Source organism: Protopterus annectens, chromosome 14.part0 (genome assembly GCF_019279795.1).
Source record: "Protopterus annectens isolate FY-2018-M chromosome 14.part0, PAN1.0, whole genome shotgun sequence".
Lineage (NCBI taxonomy): Eukaryota > Metazoa > Chordata > Ceratodontiformes > Protopteridae > Protopterus > Protopterus annectens.
In genome coordinates this window covers 398,556,141-398,581,251 of record NC_056748.1, presented here as the reverse complement: position 1 = coordinate 398,581,251, position 25,111 = coordinate 398,556,141, and the positions used below count along the sequence as shown (strand labels likewise).

Genomic DNA, 25,111 nt, shown 5'->3' with positions numbered 1-25,111 from the left:
TCTGTAAACAGATTTGCAAATACATTGCATTCCAGGTAATCATTTATCTGATAATCAAGGACCAGACAGATTGGGCAGTTCTCATTACATTATGAAAAATTGTGACAGTTGAGAGGTATGTTCTTTTACATTAAATAGACTAGACAGCCGCTCTTGTCTTAGTTGTCTGGCATAGGAGTAGAACCCAAAAGCTGTGACTTCAGGGGACATATGCACTTAATGTAACAATTGACTGCAGTCAGATTAGAACACACATGCAGTGAATACAACCCTACTGCAGTTATTTGAACACATTACTTATCAAACCACAATCTTGCTTTACACTTTATTGTTATTGTTCTTTAGAATCTGTGAATTATACACGTGGTTTCTGCCCAGAACGTTCCTGGAGTGGGAGGAATAGAGAGTGTTATTTGACTCAAACTCGCCTGAAGACAGCCCTGAACCATAAGTGGGTTGTGCAATACATTTATCAGGCAATTATTTCAGCATTCTTTATTAGTTTCAGTTGTACAGTTGACTGGTCACATTACAACACACATGCAGTAACTACAGCCCTACTGCAGTTTTTTGCACACATTACTTATCAAAGCACATTCCTGCTTTAAACCTTATTGTTTATCGTTATTTGTATTGTTTATTGCACTACAGTTATCAGAAATTATTTGTACATATCACACTCATGGTGCATCCTGGCCAGGCACCCTGCCTGAGACTGGGCATTGCGAGCCCGTTCAGTTGCAACTGTTGGAAGAGAAGCAAACCATTATGCATACCAGTTTTGCACAGCTTCAGCTTGTATATTAGTAAAGTAGTAGCAAGCACACTTACATATCTGTAGGGCATGCCCAGCCCTAGTCTCTTGGACCCAGGTGCCCAAGGTTCCCCTCTTCCTTCGCTTCAGGTTGTCATAATGGTGACGACACTGCTCACCAGTGCGGGGATACCAGTAGTACTGGTAAGATCCCTGGTCAACCAATCCCAGGCTTCAGGTTTACATTTTTAGCCCTGATAATCACTCTGCAACAGCTGGGGTTCATAGTTTTGGACCAGGAGTCCAGTAAACAGTCTGGACTCCTGCACACCCCACTTCTGTGCCTGAAAGCGTGATCCCTCACCAACACCACCAGGCATATTGACAGTTTAAAATGGATTCCAATGAATGTTGAGAATTCCTGCCTATTGGCCTTAATAAAGGCTGCTTTCCCACCCTTACACATCATAGTGTAACATTCAAAAAAGTGCCACGTTGCTTAGCATCGCTGAAACCAGCTTAGCAGAGCTGACCATCGCATAAACTCACACAACTGTGTTTTAGCAGAGCTTAGCAACGCGCAAAAAAGAATAGCCATTGACCATGTTTAAGCAGTGCTTATTGTGCAGCTTATCCAAATGTAACAATTTTGTTTGTCAATTAAACTGTCTTTTAGGTCGCCTCACACATTTTCACATTAATAAATGTAAAAAGGTAAGACTCCTCAGGACTCAAACCCGGGACCTACTACACCTTAGGCCCTGACTCCTCCTATTTAGCTACTTGGGTAGTGAGAAAACCAGTATACCTTCACATATACTACTAAGCTACCTGTTTGTTGCTAAGCACCGCACTGTGCAGCCCAAACAGACATTCAAAAAATAAATACATAAAAGTAGACAAAAATAAATAATTAATTACATCCGGTTTCTATTTTTAATTGTCTAGCAGATGTCACCTGTCTATATGTAAGCGCAGCTTGGCAGTGCTGTGATCCGCGCATGCAAATGGGCATTAAAAGAAAGTAAAATAAATAAATAATTACATCCAGTTTCTATTTATAGATGTCTGGCAGGTGTCAGCTGTGTATATGTAAGTGCAGCTTGGCACTGCTAAACTCCATGCCACGCAAACGGGCATTAAAAAAAAAATTATTAAAATTCACATGCCTACACTAGCGGGGTATATTACAAGGATTCTTATCCTGTGCATAACATCACTCCAGTTATTTCCTGGACAATGCACAACTATGGGATAGCCTGTACATTACTGCTTAAATGAATTTAATATCCATGTTATTGTGCTCTTCCTTGGCAGCATACCATGAATAATATGCATGGCGAGCTGCTGAGGGGGAACCATGGCCAAGTAGTCTCTACACGGACCCTATACAGATTTCATTGAATCTTGGGGTATGTTTTTTAGAGTTGGAAGTAGTCTGTGAGAGAGACTTACAGCCTTTAACTTTCCTTTCAGACTGGGATAGGCCTCTAGCCTGGGGCATTCTTTTTGGTTGATAAAACAGGCTGTATCTTATAAAGGCTTTATTGACAGAATATTGTTGTGAAAACTCTAATTTGTTTTATTTTAAAATCCAAAGGCAAGTGGACTGATATTTTAGTTTACAGAATTTGATTAAATCTGTACATTGTGTATTTCCTGACTGCAGTGTTTCTTAATACATGTATATTTATGTATATCTATATTTGTATTCAGACTAAAGAAAAACAGCATTCTCACTATTTTTGTTATAAGGATGTTTCTTATATGAAAATGATGGCATATGTAGCAGCCATATCTCTCAATCAACTCGCATAAAAAAATCTAGACAAAGCTTGATATAATGAGTGGACAAGTATCCAAAAATAGGGACAGATTTTAAATATTCCTCTTATAAACTTAGAAAGTTGATGGAATAACAGCAGTTATTTTAGCATGCATCTTTCTGAAGGATGCGAAGTCTGAAACTCAAATATATGACATTATTTAGTAAATTCAGCCCTCTGATCATCCCAGTGATTTGCCTGAAAATCAGATTTTAAGAGAAACAGGTCAAAAGTATCAGGAAAAATCTGGACATTCTGTGAAAATATGGATAGTTGAGAAGCATTGTAGCAGCCCCGGGTTGGCCCAGCTCAAGTATTCTCAGAAAAGGTTTTGTGTGATGAAGGATAGCAGTTACTTGCTGTTGTTGCCAGCTGTACTGGTTGGAGTTTCTGAAGAAGAAACAGCAGAACTACAGAGCATGGTGCATCTTGGTAAAATAAGAAGCCTGCTGAAATAGCAATGTAAGTCACAACAGTGCACTCCAAGCTTCCAAAACACACTAAATCAAAATATACTCGTAGATGACCTAGGTTCAAATTACAGGTGAAGCACAATATACTTTCTCATTTTTAAGTTCTCAACTGAGGTGATTTTGATGAGCAGTCACATCATGTGACTGCTTTATCAAGGCAGAAAGATCATGCCAGAAGTTTTATATATCTATATAATGAGTTATGGGGAGACTATTCCTAGAGATTATACCATGTTTCATTTGTTCCAAGAGAAAATATCACTGATCACAGTCTGTATTAGTAAATGGCAAGACTGCGCAGCATAAGAAATGGGGTATTCTTTTTTTCTCAGACAGAATGTAATTTTAGAGTTGGCTTATATTATATAAAGTAAGGGGATGTGGTGTGACACTTTTATTTTAAGTTTGAAAAACATCAACATGGCTTACAAAGTGATGACCCTTTTTCCATGACCATACAAAACACAACTAGATGAAATGTGGGTTATACACCAAGACCCCTTTTGGAGGGATGTTACTGTGCACATTGGGAACTTGGTACAGGAAAAGAGAAACCAGGATATTTTCAGCATAATGAATGGTCTATTATGAGATAAGACTTAGAGATACAACACAAAATCTGGAAGCTTTTGCTGTAAGGCAATGAGATGGTAATGTTTCACTTTACATGGAAGCAGAGTTCTGTATTAGTAGACATGAGAACTGTCGGTGTCAAGTAGCAAACATTTACTTACATGCAGCAGAGAGAAGTAAGACTTTACTTTGGATTTGCAGGGCAGCTTGGTATGAAAAATGGAAATCTGCGAACCTGAGCCCACGTGTCATAAGGCATGGTAAGGTAGATGCCATAACATAACTACTGACATGAGATGTTGTGATTCCTGGGCATTTGAAAGCCTCTTGGTTGAGTTTCAAATAGAAAGGTAAGTTAGTTGACATTAAAGAATGAGAGGCATGGTACCAAAACAGGTGTCATCAACATTGTATACTTGGCAGTACTTACCATATGACAAGAAGAAGAAAAAGCAATGTAACTGGGTCTCTGGACATATTTAAGTTGACAGAAAAGGATAATCTGTTTTATTAAACATGTCAGGAAACAGAGAGGTGAAGTAATGTGGGTTACTTGCAAGAACTTTCAAAATATGCAAACAGATGTGAGTCCACATGACACCTGACCATGGCTAATCACCATTTCTCTTTGTGGTGACCGCTTAGTAAAAAATGGAGGATAAGAGTATTTGGTACCTAGAAAGGATTTGCATGGGAAAATGACAGAACATCTGCCTGGTAAAGAAGAAAATGTTACCTTAAGAAAATAAACTGCATCAAGACATAGGCAAAACAATACTTTGTAGCATAATATGCCTAAATACAGAAGAATTAATTTATTACTGTCCACTACTTTATACAACACATATCAAGGGACACTTCCACTACATTACAGAAAGGTAATATCCCAGTACCACATCCTGCACTATAACATTCACAGAACACACACTTTGTTAATGACGCATGAGAGGAGTTGAAAATCAGAATAGATTCACAACTTGCTGTATGTCACACAGTAAGTAATGACTACAGTAGAAGTCATAGGATCATAGGAGGTTACTAGGCTAATGGCCTTGGGGCCCTTCCAAGCCTAGCCAAGAGTTTATCCCCAAAAAGAAACCTCAGTCAGCACCTGTCACCTCTGTCGATGAGGGACACAGGTGGAATCCCTGGGACAAATTTGTAGTTTACCATCCACGCATCAAGGTTGCTCTTGAAGAGGGTCAGTGAGATGCTCTGTTTGACGTGTATGGGAAGTCTATTCCAGAGATGGGGCAGCCTCTAGGAGACAAACCTGGCTCTCCACCAGGTTTTGTTGAATTTGCTTATTAGATTCAGGCCTTTTGAGTGGGTTGTGCGTGAGGAGTTAGACTTATGGATATAGAGCATCTCAAGTAGTGCAGGGTTCGATACTGCCTTGTAGGCTAGATACAGATCACCCCTGAGCAATTTGTATGATACTGAGTACAATGATAGCGATTTCAGCCTGTCAGCAGAGGACAGGTGTTGGAGGCCATGGATTATCTTTGTAAGGTATTTCAATGGCCTTTCCAGTTGGTGCAGATGTTTGGAGAGGTACATCCCAAACGGGACATTATACTCAATTATTTGTCTAATGAGAGAGGAGTATAGAGCAGTAAAAACCTCCTTTTTTCTGGATGCAATCCCTTTACTTATGAGATGAACCAAGTAAAAGGCTTTTCTGACCACTGCCACTACATGATGGTTGAATGTGAGGTTGTTATCAACCTGAGTGCCCAGGTCTCTCACCACAGGTTGTCTGCTTAGAGGGTTGCCATTGATGTGGTAATCAGTAGGGATTGCCTTTTTGCTGAACTGTTTGATGATACATTTTTTTGCATTTAGCTTGAGGCCATGACTTTGGCACCAGTCATTAGTTGCTGTGACACCCTCTTGTGGTATGTTAACATCATTTGGGGAGTCAGTGACAGCACCCAACTTAGATATCCTCTAACTTGGCCAGCCACAGGCCTTTAGTATTTTCCTGCACCTCTGAGAAATAGATGCCATACAGTAGGGATCCCAGGACAGATCCCTGGGAAACTCCACTAGTGACAGGTCTGCTATTAGAGTGGAGGTGCCTATTTTGACTTTGAGGGTGCTGTCGGTGAGCCAGTTGGCCACCAACATGATGAGACAGGGATTTACGCCAAGTTGTGCTAGCTTTTTGATGATGCCCGAGTGGGAGATTGTGTCAAAGGCCTTGGCCAAGTCAAGGTAAACTGTATGCACTGACTTCCTCTCATCCAACGCCTTGGTGACAGTCTCAAAGAAGTTATCCAAGTTCGACAGGCAAGACCTGCCCTTGACAAATCCAAACTGGGTGGGGGAAAGTGCTTGGAGATTGCCTATGTCCTTATTTATGAGATCCATAATAATACACTGCATGGCTTTGCAGATCAGTCTTGTCAAGCTAATGGGGCAGTAGTTTCCAGGGTCAGTAGTGGCACCACCTTTGTGCAAGGGGATGACAATGAAAGTTTTCCACTCTGCTGGAATGAAACCAGGACTTAGGCTGTGGTTGAATAGGGTGCTCAATGGCGAAGCCAGTTCTTGCTGGAGATGGGACAGACTACATCTTGGGATACTATCAGTTCCCATGGAAGCTGTGTTATTTGTCTTGGATAGGGCCTTTAAGGGCCTTTGGAGGGGACAGGGGGCTGAAGTTTGCACCAAACCTATCTGCCAGCAGCTTGGCTAAGTCAACAGGATTAGTGTAAGTGATACTGTTAAGTACTAATTTGGAACAAACCTGGGCTTTGCCATGGAGGTTCCTGACGTAACTGAAGAAGACTTTATGGTTCCCCTTTGTTATGAAGGCTAGTTTTGATTCATAATTGGCCTTGGATGTTTTCACTAGTGATCTAATTTGCTTGTTGAGGCTAAGGAGGGAGTTTTTTCCCTTTTACCCCTGGACAACAGTTCCTTCCTTTTATTGTAAAGCCTGTTGATACAGGATGTCCACCAAACAGGTTTGTGTTTCCTTGAGGAACAGGTTTTAGTTCTATTGGGTATGGCTGAGTCCATGCAGTTGTACAGATGCTTGTATACTGCATTGGCATACCTTTCAGCATAGTTGCATGCATCAGCTATAGGGGGTGGAGGTGTGAAGCCACAGATACCCTCCCTTAGGAAGCTGTAGTCAGCTTTTGAGAAGTTTTTTTTAGCTTGACTGAGGGGTGGGAGAAACTTTGAATGAGACAGTCCGATGATCTGATCTCACCAGGGAAGAATATACTATGGGAGTGGTGCATCAGTCACCCATGTTGGTAAGAACAAGACCAGAATGTTATCTCCCCTTGTGGGGATGAGATGAGCTGGTCTAGTGTGTTAGAATTGATGAAGTCGAGGAATCGTTGAGAGAGTTTATTAGTGCAAGAATAGTTCACCCAGTCTGTTGTGGGGTAGTTGAAGGCACCAAGGATCAGGGTGTTAGGGGGTAGCTTGATGGAGTCAAGTAGATCCAGGTAAGATGAGTGGGTGTCCTGAGTCACGGAAGGGTGTCTATACCTAGCTATAACTTGGATGGGTGTCTTGCCAACTGTCAGTTGTACCTGGAGTAGTTCCAGTGCATCATGCTGGCAAACCAGTCTGGAGGTGTGCCTGTCCTTAATGAAGATAAAGACACCACCACCCTTAGTCTTCCTGACCTCATTTTGAGGTCAAAATGTGTGGAATGAGGTATAGCCTGGTAAGGCAGGGGTGCTCTCAGCAGCCCTGAACCAAGTTTCTGTGACCACATAGACATCAGCATCTTCCAGGTGCAAGGAGGGCCTCCAGTGAGTCCATTTTCAGGTTAAGGCTCCTAGCGTTAAGCAGCATGGCCTACAATTTGCTTTTGGACTCATGTTTTAAGTTGGAAGGTTTGTCTTTAGGACATTGCCTAAAAAAAGCACAATGGGTGAGGCAAGAGCCTTGGCTAGGATCAGAAATCCAGTGGTGACAGGAGAAGGCCATCTCTGGCAAAGCATAAAGACCTGTCAACCATGTCATCCCAGGCAGACAGATACTGGATCCCCTTGGAATGACACCAAAAACTAAGCCAATTGTTAAAGTCAATCATTTTTTGTTGGCATTGTGGTATCATTCTTGGTGGAGGTAGGTTGCTGTTTAGGGCTAAGTTCATACCTGCCTGGAACACATACTCTGAGAGTTTAATCATGTCTCTCTTCATATAGTCTAGGGAGTTACATCTCAAGTTATTCACACCAACATGTACAATGACAGAGTCACACTTGTATTTGTTGTGCTTGCATGATGTGGTAGATTCTGGCACCAGACAGACAACTGACTGTGACCTTCTCCTTGTCGAGCCAAGTGAGTGGGACATTGGTATGTCTCACAAATGAGTCACCAATGACTAGTGCGTTTGGTTTATTGTTATGTCTTGTGGGCTGTGATGGTCTATTGTTTTCAGAAGCCAAAAAGAACAGACCAACCATCACGTGAACCACGATTTATTCCAATATGTTGAGCGCTTTCTTCTCCACTAAAGGGACTTCCTCAGAACAATGTAAAATAAACATCCAGCTCTTTTTATACTCCACCCTAATTAAACAATTAAGTCACTAATTGTTAAAACCGTCAAAAAATACATCAAGTAATACATTTAAAAGTACATTTAAAACATACAAAATACATTCACAAATTGTGATTAAAAACTTTAACATGGAAACGCCATTGTTTTTATATATAAATAATAGATAAAAATAATATTCAGTTACCAACATAATTTATATGTCCCTCATTTACCCCAAAATATTACGCAACTTTAAAATACTAGAAAGTGATCATTTCATTTATTCCAGGGTAATGGGAAGCATTTAAAAACAGTTGCCATTTTACTTCCATAATATCTAGATACACATCTAATATTCTTCTCTGTGCATCTTTTTGCAGCTGTTGCACCACCATAAATTTAAACTTATGTCCTGCATTTGTATGTATATGGCTGTACAATGGACTTGTGATTCTATTATTCCTTATGTCACCTAGATGTTCACCTGTCCTGACTTTAAATTTCCTACAGGTTTTCCCAATATAAAATATGGGGCAGTCCTGACATTTAGCCATATATGTCACATTGGCGGAATTACAGTTAAAATATCCATTTATACATATTGTTCTTCCATTTAACTTAAAATCTGTCCCTGTTTCCAAAATAAATGAACAGTACATACAGCTATTGCACTTGAAATTACCCATGGCTCTGTTAAGTGTTACCTTCTCAATCCTCCTTTCTAAAATGTTCTTGAAAGATCTGTCTCTCCTATATACTATTTTAGGAGTTCTGCCAACCTCTTGTGCAATATTCTCATCAAATTGTAATATCTCCCAATTTCTTTGAATAATATCATTTACAATACTGGCTTCACTGTCGTATGTAATTATTAAACTCATATATATATATATATATATTGGTATTGTCTGTATTGCCCACCATTGAAACTGCTACCCCTGAGTAAACATTGTTTGCATAATCCAAAATGGGCTTATACATTCCCATATCCCGCTTATTTTTGACCTCTGTGGATGTAGCTGACAATATGTTATTCAGGTAACCCCTCTGCCTAAACATCTGCAATATGAAATCCACCTCATATAGAAAATCATCTTATTGGTTGACCATTCTGGCTGCCTGCACCAAATGACCCCTAACTACAGATTTCTTTTGATGGTGCGGGTGCCAGTTGGTATAATCCAGATATGAATTAGAAAAGGTAGATTTTCTGTAGATATTAGTAATAAACTTTTTGTTGCTTGTGTCAATGCGTAGGTCAATGTCCAGATAGGTGATTTTTACCTTGTTGTACTCATAAGTAAATTTTAGAAATTCAACTGACTTATTTATATATTCTATAAGTTCTATTAATCTTGGGGACCTTCCAAGCCTAGCCAAGAGTTTATCCCCAAAAATAACTTCAGTCAGCACCTGTCACCTCTGTCAATGAGGGACACAGGTGGAATCCCTGGGACAAATTTGTAGTTTCCCATCCACTCATCAAGGTTGCGCTTGAAGAGGGTCAGTGAGATGCTCTGTTTGATGTGTATGGGAAGTCTATTCCAGAGATGGGGCAACCTCTGGGAGACAAACCTGGCTCTCCACCAGGTTTTGTTGATGTTGCATATTAGATTCAGACCTTTTGAATGGGTTGTGCGTGAGGAGTTAGACTTATGAATATGGAGCATCTTAAGTAGGGCAGGGTTCGATATTGCCTTGTAGGCTAGACAGAGATCACCCCTGAGCAATTTGTATAATACCAAGTACAATGATAGTGATTTGAGCCTGTCAGCAGAGGACAGGTGTTGGAGGCCATGGATTATCTTTGTGAGGTATTTCAATGGCCTTTCCAGTTGGTGCAGATGTTTGGAGATGTACATCCCAAATGGGGCATTATACTCAATTTTTGGTCTAATGAGAGAGGAGTATAGAGCGGCAATAACCTCCTATTTTCTGGATGCAATCCCTTTACTTATGAGATGAACCAAGTAAAAGGGTTTTCTGACCACTGCCACTACATGATGGTCGAATGTGAGGTTGTTATCAACCTGAGTGTCCAGGTCTCTCACCACAGATTGTCTGCATAGAGGGTTGCCATTGATGTGGTAATCAGTAGGGGTTGTCTTTTTGCCGAACTGTTTGATGATACATTTTTTGCATTTAGCTTGAGGCCATGACTTTGGCACCAGTCATTAGTTGCTGTGAGACCCTCTTGCTGTATGTTAACATCATTTGGGGAGTCAGTGACAGCACCCAACTTACAGATATCCTCTAACTTGGTCAGCCACAGGCCTTTAGTCTTTTCCTGCACCTCTGAGAAATAGATGCCAAACAGTAGGGGCCCCAGGACAGATCCCTGGGGAACTCCACTAGTGACAGGTCTGCTATCAGAGTGATGGTGCCTATTTTGACTTTGTGGGTGCTGTCGGTGTGCCAGTTGGCCTCCAACATGATGAGACAGGGATTTACGCCAAGTTATGCTAGCTTTCTGATGATGCCCGAGTGGGGGATTGTGTCAAAGGCCTTCGCCAAGTCAAGGTAAACTGTATGTACTGACTTTCCCTCATCCAAGGCCTTGGTGATGGTCTCAAAGAAGTCATCCAGGTTCAGCAGGCAAGATCTGCCCTTGACGAATCCGAACTTGGTGGGGTCAAGTGCTTGGAGATTGTCTATGTCCTTATTTATGAGACCCATAATAATACACTGCATGGCTTTACAGATCAGACTTGTCAAGCTAATGGGGCAGTAGTTTCCAGGGTCAGATGTGGCACCACCTTTGTGCAAGGGGATGACAATGGAAGTTTTCCACTCTGCTGGAATGAAACCAGTACTTAGGCTGTAGTTGAATTGGGTGCTCAATGGTGAAGCCAGTTCTTGCTGGAGATGGTGCAGATTACATCCTGGGATACTATCAGTTCCCATGGAAGCTGTGTTATTTGCCTTGGATAGGACCTTTAACACTTGATCTACGAAGATGTGAGGTACAGGACAAGTATTGGGGATGTCAAAAGGGCCTTTGGCGGGGACAGGGGGCTTAAGTTTGCACTGAACCTATCTGCCAGCAGCTTGGCTAAGTCAACAGGATCAGTGTAAGTGATACTGTTAAGTACTAATTTGGAACAAAACTGGGCTTTGTCATGGAGGTTCCTGATGTAACTGAAGAATACTTTATGGTTTCCCTTTGTTATGGAGGCTAGTTTTGATTCATAACTGGCCTTGGAGGTTTTCACTAGTGATCTAATTTACTTGTTGAGGCTAAGGAGGGAGTTTTTTTTTCAATTTGGAATTTGCTCCCTTTTACCCTTGGACAACATTTTCTTCCTTTTATTGTAAAGCCTGTTGATAGAGGATGTTCACCAAACAGGTTTGTGTTTCCTTGAGGAGCAGATTTTAGTTCTATTGGATATGACTGAGTCCATGCAGTTGTACAGATGTTTGTATACTGCATTGGCGTACTGTTCAGCATAGTTGTATGCATCAGCTAAAGGGGGTGGAGATGTGAAGCCACAGATACCCTCCCTTAGGAGGCTGAGTCAGCTTTTGAGAAGTTTGTTTTAGCTTGATTATGGCTGGGGGAGGGGACTTCGAATGAAACAGTCCGATGATCTGATCTCACTAGGGAAGAACATACTATGGGAGTGGTGCATCAGTCACCCATGTTGGTAAGAACCAAGACCAGAATGTTATCTCCCCTTGTGGGGAATGAGACGAGCTGGTCTAGTGTGTTAGAATTGATGAAGTCAAGGAATCGTTGATAGAGTGCATTAGTGCAAGAATAGTTCACCCAATCTATGGTGGGGTAGTTGAAGGCACCAAGGATCAGGGTGTTAGGGGGTACCTTGATGGAGTCAAGTAGATCCAGGTAAGAGGAGTTGGTGTCCTGAGTCATGGAGGAGTGTCTATACCTAGCTATAACTTGGATGGTGTCTTGCCCACTGTCAGTTGTACCTGGAGTAGTTCCAGTGCATCATGTTGGCAAACCAGTCTGGAGGTGTGCTTGTCCTTAATGAAGATAGAGACACCACCATCCTTAGTCTTCCCGACCTCATTTTGGGGTCAAAATGTGTGGAATGAGGTATAGCCTGGTAAGGTAGGGGTGCTCTCAGTAGCCCTGAACCAAGTTTCTGTGACCACATAGACATCAGCATCTTCCATTGCAAGGAGGGCCTCCAGTGAGTCCATTTTCAGGCTAAGGCTCCTAGCGTTAAGCAGCATGGCCTTCAATTTGCTTTTGGACTCATGTTTTAAGTTGGAAGGTTTGTCTTTGGGACATTGCTTAAAAAAGGCACAATGGGTGAGGCGAGAGCCTTGGCTAGGATCGGAAATCCAGTGGTGACAGGTGAAGGCCATCTCTGGCAAAGCATAGAGGCCTGTCAACCGTGTCATGCCAAGCAGAAAGATACTAGATCCCCTTGGAATGACACCAAAAACTAAGCCAATTGTTGAAGTCAATCATTTATTGTTGGCATTGTGGTATCATTCTTGGTGAAGGCAGGATGCTGTTTAGGCCTAGGTTCATACCTGCCTGGAACACATTCTCTGAGAGTTTAATCATGTCTCTTTTCATATAGTCCAGGGAGGTACATCTCAAGTTAGTCACAGCAACATGTACAATGACAGAGTCACACTTGTATTTGTTGTGCTTGCATGATGTGGCAGATTCTGGCACCAGACAGACACCTGACTGTGACTTTTTCCTTGTCGAGCCTGGTGAGGGGGACATCAGTGTGTCTCTCAAATGAGTCACCAATGGCTAGTGCGTTTGGTTTATTGTTATGTCTTGTGGGCTGTGATGGTCTATTGTTTTGCCTTATGGGCTGTGTTTGTGAGACACTGGTGTGTTGTCTGCAGTGTGTGATGTGTTTGGTGTTGTGTGTGGAGTGTTTATGAGTGTATTTTGGAAGTCTCTGCTGTTTAGGTAAGTTTTTATTGAGGACCTTTGCTTAGCTGCGTGTGTGTTGTGCTTGGCTGTGTGAAGTGAGTGGTGTGGTGTTTGTGCTGGCAATCTCCACATTGTCAGGATTACTGAATGACGTGAAAGAGCATGGACTCCAGGTTACTGATGTACATGCATTTCTTGCAGTTGGAAGAATTATGTGATAGGAGAAGAGGGTTGTCAGTAAACATGAGATAGTTGCTACACTGTCTCAGTATGCCCATGTCAACCAGGTTGCCAGGTGAAAGTGATGGGAATTGTCCAGACATAGTGTTCCGAATGCTTGGCTGGACTTATGGAGGGAGGGTTTTGATAAGGGTTTGTCTACAAGACTGTAGATAACAAGAACTTTCTTAAATGTAAAGTAATTGGCCTGAAGCACAAATGCTAAGACCAAAGCTAAAAATGCTTAGAATAACAGATAAGTGTAATTAGGCTACTAACAAGCAGTAATAAATGCAGCAGAATAAAAGCACCTAAACACTTAAAAGCACACAGCTAGGGTTGCCACCTTTTCAAATGGCCAAAGTGGGACATTTTCGGGACACACATCAGATTTTACAGGCCGACACATACCCACAGGCAGTACAAAGTATAGAACTTAACTTTTTTGCCTAAATAAAATCTTATTCTTGTAGCATTTTAGTTGCTTATTCTGTTTCTTGTAACATTTAGGTATTTTAAATACAGAATATTTTATGCAACTATTACATAAAATATGGGACACAATTATGTCCTACAATCTCAGGACATTTGCTATTTTTAATATTTTTTGTCAGGACACAACTGCCCAAAGAGGGACTGTCCCTCACAAAGTGGGACAGGTGGTAACCCTACACACAGCAGAAATAGGGCAATAAAGTATGAAGAACACAGTAGCAGGTCATGTACGTATTCACTGCCAACACAGAAGATCACATTAGTGCAACATCACTATCTTCACTGGAAAACAATTCTGGGTGAGCAAATTACTTCCTCAAAGGCACAGAATATGAAGTGAAGGTTATGGGAATCAAACTTAGGTCTGTAGCATGCTACTCACACATTACATTATACTTCAGGCTATACTGCTAAGTCACAAAGTGGTAAGGTAAATGAAACGTGAAAGAACTAGAGTTCCAGCCTTTTCTGGAACTTTCCTTTGATGAGCTATTTTCTGCAATCATACCTATAGCAAACTGCTCATTTAAAATAAATAAATACATTTATTAAAAATATGTAGCCTAACTGTCAAAGTAAGAAATTATAATTTTCAGCTTTGAGGTTATATTCTTTGCCCTATCATAATCTTTTAATGCTTCGTAACACGACACTATGATAAACTTAACCTTTTATGCTTCTAAGGCTGCACCTTGAAAAACTCATCTCACTGTGCCTCTTAAAAATGTCCAATTTCTTGTTTAAAGGACATGTCAGACGTAACAGTTTTTTTTTTTTTTTTCCATTCAGAAACATTCTGCTTCAGAACTAATGGAATCTTCCATGTTCTTTTGTCAAGCCTTACTAAGGTCACTGCATTTCTCAAAGCTACAAAGACAAGCACACATGAAGGTTTTGCCTCACAAAACAAATCAGAATTTATAATTTCAGATATTACAGTTCTACTGGCTCAGTACTTTGAATGTAACTACTAGTTTCCTATTGGACAAAATAAGAGATCTGGCCTCAAGATTGCTAAATAATTGACCAAGCATGTAAGATACTAAAGCATACTACACTGTTTCAGATTACATGAGCCCTGCCCCTAGATGCATTTCAAATAAGCAACACTAAGCAAGTACTGGAAATAGTCCCGGCTGCTGGTGTCATGGCAACCAGTCTGGAATGAGGTCAGCACTTCAGCTGGAGGTGGGTCTTACTGAACACTACCCGTTGTGTTCAGAAATAAACAGGACTCTTCCCGCCAACTGCCTGTATAGATATTTTAAATCATTTTATGTTAAGAATGTTTTCTCTAGCAAGTACAGAAAGGAGCATCTATTTGTTTTTTTAATATGAAAAATAATATTTCTGATACATCTGTGCTTAAAAATTAATATACAGTAGTATAAAATACAGTAAGTAAATTTATCAGCTACTTTATTTGAAACGTGAATTTTTTCCTACAGTTGATGAATGGCAAACATGCAGAAATAATTTGGTGCAAAAAAAAAAAAAAATAGCTGTCATGTGAGGAAATGGCAGTCTGAGGAACTAAGCCAAGCAGCTACCAGCCACACTATTACAAGAAAAACAACTGCTAATCAAGGAATCACTCTGATCTAATTTTGTTACATCGCATTGTAATATGTGCCAGTAAATATCTGACATAGTTACTCAACAAAGAGCACACGGCTGTTTTCCATCTTAGAATCTCAAAAAAGAACTGGTCCATCATTTTAAACAGGACTGGACTAGTTTAAGATACAAACCAGTATCCACTGTTTAATCGGTGTGAACATTCTCAGAAATACTTTACCTGAACAAAGAAGATAAGGTACATATTTTTATCTTTAGTTATCATGACCAAAGCACTGTTATTTTTGTTTTATTATATGAACACCCCTTGCTCTTAGTTTTGCTTGGTATAGTCCTTCTGCATTGCCCTCCTCTGCAGCAGTGCTGACGTAAATTAAATTATAGCCTGTATGATGTTTACCAAAATGTAATGCAGTGTGTTTCATGAGGCACAAGGCAGACAAAGCATCGAGGAGAAGTCAGCAATAATAATGAAACAGTCACCTTTCTGTTACTATGCCCACTTAATTACACAAGGAAAAGCTGTGTGTGTGTGTGTGTGTGTGTGTGTGTGTGTGTGTGTGTGTGTGTGTGTGTGTGTGTGTGTGTGTGTGTGTGTGTGTCTGAACTGAAAGCACTGCAGCAGAGCTTTTTGAATGTGAGCAATAGTTTTAACAATTATGCATTTTCAAATAGCCTCACAAATAAATGCACGCATGCATACCCATGCAGCCACAAACAAGTCCCAAGATACTTGCACACATACTCACATACCTGCATGCTCCAACTTATAGCCAAATACATACATACATACAAAAATCAGGTTCCCAAGCTTATCCTATCAGGCCAACTACAGAGATAAACACATAGACAAACACATGCTTACACATGTGCGTACACATCCATTTAGCTGCATTCATGACCCCACAGAAACGCAAACATATCCACATGTACACAAACATATCCCCACACACACACACCCATGCAGCCACAAGCAAGTCCCATAACACTAATACACCCGCCTGCTTCAACTCATTGCCAAACACACAAACATGTAGAAGTCAGGTTCTCAAACTTTTCACCCAAACGGCAACCATTCAGGTAAATACAGACACATTGACAAACACACACACTCACACTCCTGGAGACGCATCCATTCAGCCTCATTCTTACCCTACAGATATGCACACATATGTCCACAAACACCCACACCCATGACAGCACCATTCATACCTGCGGGAGTGCACTGGCTACCTGTTTTTCTCCAGTACTAAATTAAATGCAGTGAAAATACAGTGCTGGCTACCTGTTTTTCTCCACTCCCTTGGACTGCAGCATTAGCATGCAACTTTCTCAGTGAGACCATTCTCAATCCAAGGCCACCACCAGAGGGGAAGACCATAGGAAGAGTAGTCTTCAAATCAGAAAGGTTTAATCTGATCTGGAAACATTCTAAGTTAAGGCTTCTACATCACAGTAAATATTCATGAATTCTGCCCATTGTTTTTTTTTTTTTTTTGCTGCATGAGAGCCTTCTGTCTCACCACTAGGTTCTACACATCTTTTTCCTCACGTAGTTAAGAATTTTCAGTATGCATCCTGTTGTTTTAGCGATGGAAGAATGAACTGGAGTCTGTGCATAGCTCTCAACCGATCAGAGACAAATCTCAACAGAGTCAGGGACAAATCCTCAAATAATCAGGGACAATCAGGGACATTTTTTAAATATTTGTAGTATTAACTTGAAACATTTGCAGAATAAGAGAATGTGGATTAATATAGATTTTCTGACGTAAAACGTCTATAACTCTGAATTACTATCATTATTTATTAAGGGCAATTCACTACCTTTTCTTCAGTAGTCACCAGTTTTAAGAGGGATTAAGAGGGACAGACCTGAAATCGGAGTCTAAATCAGGGACATCCCTGAAGATCAGGGACAGTTGAGAGGTCCGAGTCCGAGTCTGTGTGCTGAATTTTACAGACGTTTTTCCATGTGAAAGTGTTTTCCTTTTTTTGTTGTTATATTTATTACTTTCTAATGCCATTATTCAGCCATTAATGTAAAGTTTTAGTTCAAACTGAAATTAAAATGTATTTACATAATTAAAGCCTAAGCACAAATACAATAAAATCACAAATAAATAAATAGAAACAAATGAGAAAAGTAAACATTACAAGAATATATGCATATGAAGAACATTGATAGTTGAAGTCTCATGTCACCCCCATCCGTAAAGCTGAAAGGGTATGATACTGACTGGCAGTTGGCTGAGAAGATTAAGGAGCTATTAACAAGCTGTTTCCTAAGGTCCAGTAGTCCAAGGTTTGATTCTCTCAGCATCTATTGCCTAACTTTGATTTTCAGTAAGTCATGCAACCAGACAGTGCTCCTGTGCTGAGTATGAAAAGATCCATTGAGATCAGTGCTTTATCTCTGTCAACAAAGATATATAGATGCTTTAGGGATCATTTCCAGCCAATGAAGAGTCAGGGACATCCTCAAGTACCCTGATAAGGGTTCCAAAAACTCAGCCATGAGAGGCTAAAAAAGGTTTATTGGAACCTCAAGTCCAACAGACTCAGGTTAGAAAAGCATAGAGCATGAGCAGGCCAGTATCAGGTCAAAAGTTCCTTAATGTAAGGGATACCCAGATCAAGATGGGTCAGATAAACCAGAGCAAAAATGTTGAAAGTTTAATATGACTAGACTAGCAGCCAATGTATACTCTGCAGAATCAGTATAATATAGTATAATTGGGATATCTCAATCAGTAACTGAGCTGTGGAGTTCTGTACCAGCTGAGATTGTCTAGCTCTCAGTCCAGAAGCACAGACAGAGAGTGTTGCAATAGACCAGTCTAGAGAAAACCGGGGCATGTACCATTACAGAAATAACCATAGATGAAATAAGGTACTTAATAAAGGTGATATTCCTCAAATGGAAGCAAAAGGACTTGAGAACAGCAGATATCTCATTCTTTAGGGTGAGTGTCATCAAAAATCACACCTAACTTCTATATCATGCTGGAGGGATAGATTCCTGTCCCAGAGACTTCCCATACTCTGGAACAGACTACCTGTCTATGTCAAACAGAGCTCCTCATTAGCACTCTTCAAGAAAAATCTTGATGATTGGATGGGTAATAGGAAATTCACCCCGGGGATCACTTCTGTGGTTCTGCTTGACAGGGGCACATGAAAATAATTTTCTTGGGTGGTGAAAGCCAGGGTACCTTTTTGGCTAGGCTTGTATAGGCCCTAGGGCCAATAGCCTAGTACCTACCTATGAACCTATGAATTCCAGTCTGTCATCACTGTTGATGATGTTAAGGGACAACAATGCAGAAGATGCATTAGGTACAGTCACATGAATATCCATGGCAAATATCTTGTTAGCATTGAGCTTTTGTCAATTATTGACCATCCAGTTGTGGATGTATTTCAGGTCTCCAGCTAGTTTAAGATTAATAAAGGTTCTAATGGAAAGCGGAGGTAGAGCTGTCTGTGTCATCATGATAAGCATGATGTAGTAAGCACCTCCCTTAGATAATGTCTAGTAGAGGGAAACATTTACATGGTTAACAACAAACGATCCAAAACTGGATTCTGTAGCACACCACACGTCAGGGTTGAAGGGAGAAAGGAATTAACCCATAACACCGCTCCCTGTATATTTCTGGACAGGTAGGAGCAAACAGTTGTAGGAGTATGCTTCTGATACCACAGTAATGCCTCAAATGGTCCAATGGAATCATGTGATCAATGTTGTCAAATGCCACAGAGTGATCTAAAAGATCAAGACAGAATAACAATGCTGAATTCTCTCTTGTAAGGGATTATTACTAAATGAACCAAGATAGAATAAGAGTTTTGAATTCTCATTAGTGGGGTATTATTTTGTTTTTATTGTTTTATTTATATTTGTTTTCCAAGGTAGAGCACTGATCTTCATGGACCTTTTTCAGACTCAACCCAGGAGTGGTGTCTGGTTAAGTGACTTGCTTAGAATCACACAGTTAAGGTATTATTAAAGACTTGTATAAGTGCTGTCCGTTTACTATGTCCTTCTCAAGGATCTCACCAATAAATTAAAGGTTTGAGAAAGGTCTGTAATTATCCAGATCATCTACATCTAAATTAGCCTTCATAAGGATTGGAATGACCATGGCTTCCTTTAAATTCAATGCAAAAACTCCATCATTAAATAAGAACATGATTATCGGGTAAGGAACCAGACCCACCATTTCCAGACACAATACAAGCCTAGTGGGGAATGAGCCAATCCACAGGCTGTCATACACATTCTGGAAACTACAGAAGCAAAAGGTCACCATTTGAATTGCTGAGGCTCACAATGCCAAGTTCAGAAATGTGGAAACTGAATGACCAAAAATCCAAACTTACATGTCCTAAGTCGAAGACTGCCATTCCTCTGAATATTCCCTTTTCTCCAAGGTATGACAGTCTTAGTGTTGGTGTATATATACAGTTTCAGAGGTGGGTTGCCCTAGGGCTTGCCTTCTGAAAAAAAAAAAAAAAAAACAATTTTAATGGGGAAAAGCAATGTTCGATATCCTCTTTTCTCCTGTAGCTTTGGACTTTGTTTTCCTGCATTTCAAGATTCTGCATTGTAAGTCTCAGCATTTCAATAAGGAGCTGCAACCAAATCATCATAATTGGGAGTAATAAACTCAAATGATGACTAAGATGGTAGTCCTGCTGCAAGGACCACAAAACATTACTGACAACATGCCTAGGTCAATGATCAATCTGATCAAAGCATACTTGAGGTTACCAAGCAGCAAGCTCACATTCTTCCATTGGAAAGTACATCCAGGTGGCAAATTAGGCTGGGCTAGCAAGCTGGCCAACCTCCTGGAAGAGTGCTGGTGGCTGGTTTGGAGCCGCAAAGTTCTGCCAGAACATTTATAAGAAGATTCTCTGAGTGATCTCTGTCTGATTCACTGAAAAGTGTCCATCTAATATAAGCCTGTCCTCAAGCAGAACAATGCAATGCCATCTATAGTCTAGCCATTGTAATATCTTCCTCAGCTCAGTGCACTTAAGATTGTATCATGGCTCATATGGTATTAGGCAAACAAAGTGGATATGACTTGGGGCTAAAAGATTAAGAGAAGCAGTCAAGCCCTTGTTACATACCAGCTGTATATTAATTATGTATGCTCAGCAATATGTCTGCTGATTATCAATTTGCATTGGAGACAGTATGGGCTACATTATTTTAATCTAAGAATGATTTTTGCACTGGTGAATAAGTCTGAAAAATACAGAGCAGGTTCAACAAAATGGTAATGGTCTGTGACAAAACTAAGAAATGGTAACACTAAAACATACATATTTCAGTCCTGGAAATCAAAAGGTGCTTCAACAAAGTATTAGTTTAAGGGTGTTACACTTATGCAACCAGCTTATTGTATGTTTTTTATTTTTTATATTTTTCCCCTAACAGATTTATTTTTCTATTGAATTGTATAGGTTATAGGTCACATTAATGGTGGGAAAAGTTTTGAAATGATTTATTGTGGTCTCATTTTTTTATATCACAAAAACCTGGCATTTTAGCAAGTCATACAAACTCTTGTATTTCATAGAAAGCTGGTCTCTGTATCCATCAGAAAGATCTACTTTAAAAGAAATGAGATTGTATTTATTTTATTTCACTGATAAATATGGAAGTCTTACGTGTTTTTAAAACATGCTTTAGCGTATCAACATTACATTTACAGTGGTGACTGTTTCAGCAGTATCACAGCAGGCATAATTCTGGATATTAGGGATATGATTTACTGACGAGGGTTTTCCATGTTCCTTCCAGGTCGATATAAGTGCCAGAAAACTTCAGGAAGAATGGATAAGCCCGTCTGATGAAGAAAACTACAATGAATGATAGATGCATTAGAAAGCTAAGCTCCGTCTTTGAGCAAGGTTCAACAACTTATCACTGTCAAAAACACAAATAGCTGCAACAGTTAGAAAATTCAAAAAGGCAAACTATATAAAATAAAAATAATGAAAAAATGGACCAAGGAGCTTGAGTATTATTATTATTACTTCTAATGTCTTCTCAAAAAAACAGCAGTACATTTAGATTGGAATATGAAATCATTGTTTATAGGAACCATAAGTGATCGGATGTGATTTGAAAAAGAAAAATCAATTACTTTTAGTTCTGTACCTGTTGTAGTTAACACAAATAAAGTCTGCTGCCATTGTTCTTGCATCCAGTTGTTTTACCCGTAAGTTTGGTATTGTTGCACTTGTTTTAAAAATGTTTCTTGAAAAACTGAATGAAAACAATGCATTTATTGTCAACTCATATTACTTTATAATCATTTATAAAACAAAACAAAAATGTTTTTTAAAATTTAGAAAATTGTTAGGCTTAGCAGAGCTGGCAGGTACTGAAAGTTTGTCTTTTCTGTGAGTCATACATTAGAATAATTTCAATCCTGTAATCTTATATTAAAATGTTAGTATACTGAACAATGGGAATTAGAGCCCTGAGTCTTAAAAGCAACACATGCTTTTATATATGTGAATTATAGCCTTTCCCTAATCTAATAAATACATGAAAAACAATTTTCCAAGTGAACAAAATATGTGAAGTACAATATTACCATACTAATCAGTGTCATTCACAAATTTCTGTGCTGAATAATGAATGTTAATATTAATTAATATCACAGAATACACTAATAGACTATCAAGCTATTATGAGAGGGGACTTCCCAACAGCACAGACAATGTCACTCTGACAGCAGTTGGCGGCATATGTGTATACATCTCAGCAAAATTATACTACATACACCACCATGCATATGCCACCCCAGTTTAGTATGGCCTCTCCTCTGTTACCCACCCAAGCATCACCCACTCACCAGAGCATCCCCTAGTTATATACATATTAATATACCCCATTAATTAACATATACACAGCCTCTTACCACCTGTAAAACTATCCAGACTCCATCTGCTTGTCCAGCACTAAATAACATTCTACACAACTATGTTCCTAGTCGATCACTATGATCCAATGACCAAAAACTCCTGTCTGGCCACAAACCTATCAAATTTGCTGAGCATTGTCTGTACCATGTTGCTAAGGCTTACAACTCCTTATCTCTATCCATCAGGTCAGTATCCGTCCTCCTATCCTTCAAAACCTTTCTGAAAGACTTCATGGCCAAAAGCTGACATTGTTCCTGATCAACACTAGAATAAACTATATCCCTAAATGTGGACAAATACCTTTTCATACCTTACATCTCCATACTCTCCCTTCTTCACTTATTTCCTTACTTCTATTAGTTTCTTTCCCCTGACTTTCTCTCTAAATATATAACATAATACTGTTTTTCTCTCACTTCATATTACAGTTCCTGTTAGTATTATACTAACTTACCTTTGATTTCTCTATAAACATTTCTCTAGTTATTACATCATTGTCATATCATTTGTATCTATTCTTGACCAATGTGTTCATATTATTTGTAATTTGGTATAATTATTTAAACTGTATTTGTTTTTTGCATTATCTTTATCTTGTTTTCTGTCCCCTCTGTAACCCTTGCATTGTAAAAGTGACACTTCCTCATCCATACTTACTGTGACAACCCACCACTGGACCAGTAATCAAGAAGCCTCAATCCTCACTACTGGCACCAGTGAGGGACATACACTGAGAGGATGACAAGGTACACACACAGTATTTCCAGATGCAGCTCTCTGCATCAAGTGCAATGTCCCTTAAGAGCACACGGAGACCACAGTAAGTCTGGGGCTGGTTTCTCTCTCTTTCTCCAGACCCTTAGTAAGACTCCCCATTGGCACAGCTATAGAGTTGAAATCTCAGCTGAGTGGCCAAGCCAAGATGTCCAGCACCCTCTCTGTCCAACCAGTATTTTGTGTCCCTTCCCAAGTAGCTGAGAAACACACTCTTTGAGGTTTGATTTATATACACACACACACACACACACACACACACACACATACACACACACCTGGGACAGGCTAGGACAGGTTTACTAGCTATGCCCCCTTTTGCCCAGACTATAAGGTAGTTATCACTTCCACCAGCCAACTCCTCATCAGCTACTTTAAGACCCTTAACAAAGGGTGCCCAATCTTAATGTGTAATATTAACACAAATGGTAGTTTGACCAAGAGCAAGGCTATTAGGAGTAGCACACACAATGTCACCAAATAAATATGCAAGTATTCTTAAAACGTGCATATGTCTCACAAAGATCAGCCAAAATGAAAGGTTTAAATATATTTAATAATATATAACAAAAGAACAAGAAAATACTCAGTATATATTCACAGTGACATTAGAGATCAAAACTGCAGGACAGTCTCAGATAAATAAAGAAAAACATGCTTCACTATATTCCTGACTGAATCTAAGAAAATTACCATATACCATACCCTAGTTAACTTACTTAAGAGCAAAGCAGATGTGGTGAATGGATCTTCTAGTTGTCAGGCCCAAGACAGAATACAGAATGCTGTCTTTCTCTAAGAGATTTCTCAAATTAATATCTCAAATATTACTGTTGGTATAGCTTGCAGAATGACATCATTTCTAGTCATCTGACTCTATCCTAGATGAAAACTGCCAGGAACTGGCAATATTTCACATCTACCTGTGAAAATACATAGACCTCAGATCTTTGGCAGATGCTAGAAATCATAAAACAATTGCATTCCTTCACATTCAAAACTAGTAATTATTTAACTTTGAAGACAATACAGAAAAATCCCTAGTATAGACATTCTGTCTGTAGCTGGCATAAAGTAATTTAATTTCAGATATTTTTCTGAACTTAACCTCCTTATTCCAGTTTCCACTGTTATAATATATACGTTTAAGCAGTTACAATAGTGTATGTACATTTCTGTTCTCTTCCAGCAAGGCCCACTGTGGGTATACCTTTAAGCTCAGTACTTTACAAAATACATTTTCAACACATATGTCTGTACCAACCAGTTTGATATACACATGACACACAGTTCTAATACAGTTGTAGCACAAGTATCTTATATAAATCATGTGAATGGACGCTTTATGCCCATATGATCTGCAAAGGGGGTGTCATAGGCTATGGCTAGAAGTGCCAGATGGTAGGCTCTGGGCACTACCAACTGCTGTATTCTCTCACCTTCTAGCCTTCCCTGAGGGGTCCACTCCCTATATAGTAACCCTTTGTCCCAGTATACAGATTCTCCTTTTCCTTGAGAATCAGGTGCCTCTCTGGCTTCCTCTCTCAAGCCCTGTAATGTAGGGTCTGAAAGCTGAGCCTCTCTCACCTCTCTCTTTGTAACCCTTCCTAGCTCCGTTTCCACAGGAAGTCTAGTATCTTCTGACAGAGGAGCCTCACTGTTAGCCCGGGTACTACTACTCACCTCTGCCTTTGCAGTCACTCTGTCCAAGGGAACATCAGTACCCACAAGCAGCTGTAGTTCACCTTCAGTCTTACTGCTATGGGGTAGCTCCCTCCCTGAAGTAGCCACCTCACCAGTCCTGTTTTCAAGTGTGTGGTCTGTCTGGGTACCCCCAGGCTACCAGACCTACATGCTTATCTCCAAGCCTGACTGCATGTAACTGCATGCACACAAGGCAACTACATTATCAAAATCATTCTTTATCAGGACATCTGCAGGGATACCCTCAAACACACCTACTTGCTTGTTTCCTTTCCCACCCTCCCAGACAAGGTGAACCCTAGCCACAAGTATTCGGAATGGGGTCCCTTCTAAAGCTCTAACTGGAGAAGACTGACAAAGCAAGTGCAGCTCCTCTTTAAC

General features: G+C 39.9%; 1 protein-coding gene and 1 long non-coding RNA gene across 3 annotated transcripts in view; one reads left to right on the top strand and one right to left on the bottom strand.

The window, feature by feature from the left end:
- The window catches only part of GNRH1 (gonadotropin releasing hormone 1), a 366,381-nt gene extending 344,857 nt beyond the window's left edge, over positions 1-21,524 (top strand). For both annotated transcript variants that reach the window (XM_044056169.1, XM_044056168.1), the window contains exon 4: positions 21,120-21,524. In XM_044056169.1, the coding sequence (XP_043912104.1) occupies positions 21,120-21,191 (72 nt within the window). In that variant the 3' untranslated portion in view covers positions 21,192-21,524. The remainder of the gene's footprint in view (positions 1-21,119) is intronic.
- Positions 20,941-21,566, bottom strand: LOC122789012. Its single transcript, XR_006362762.1, has 2 exons — positions 21,480-21,566; positions 20,941-21,178 (listed from the first exon to the last, which is right to left on the bottom strand). It is a non-coding gene; the product is annotated as an uncharacterized LOC122789012 (long non-coding RNA).
- Positions 21,567-25,111: the final 3,545 nt, after the last annotated feature.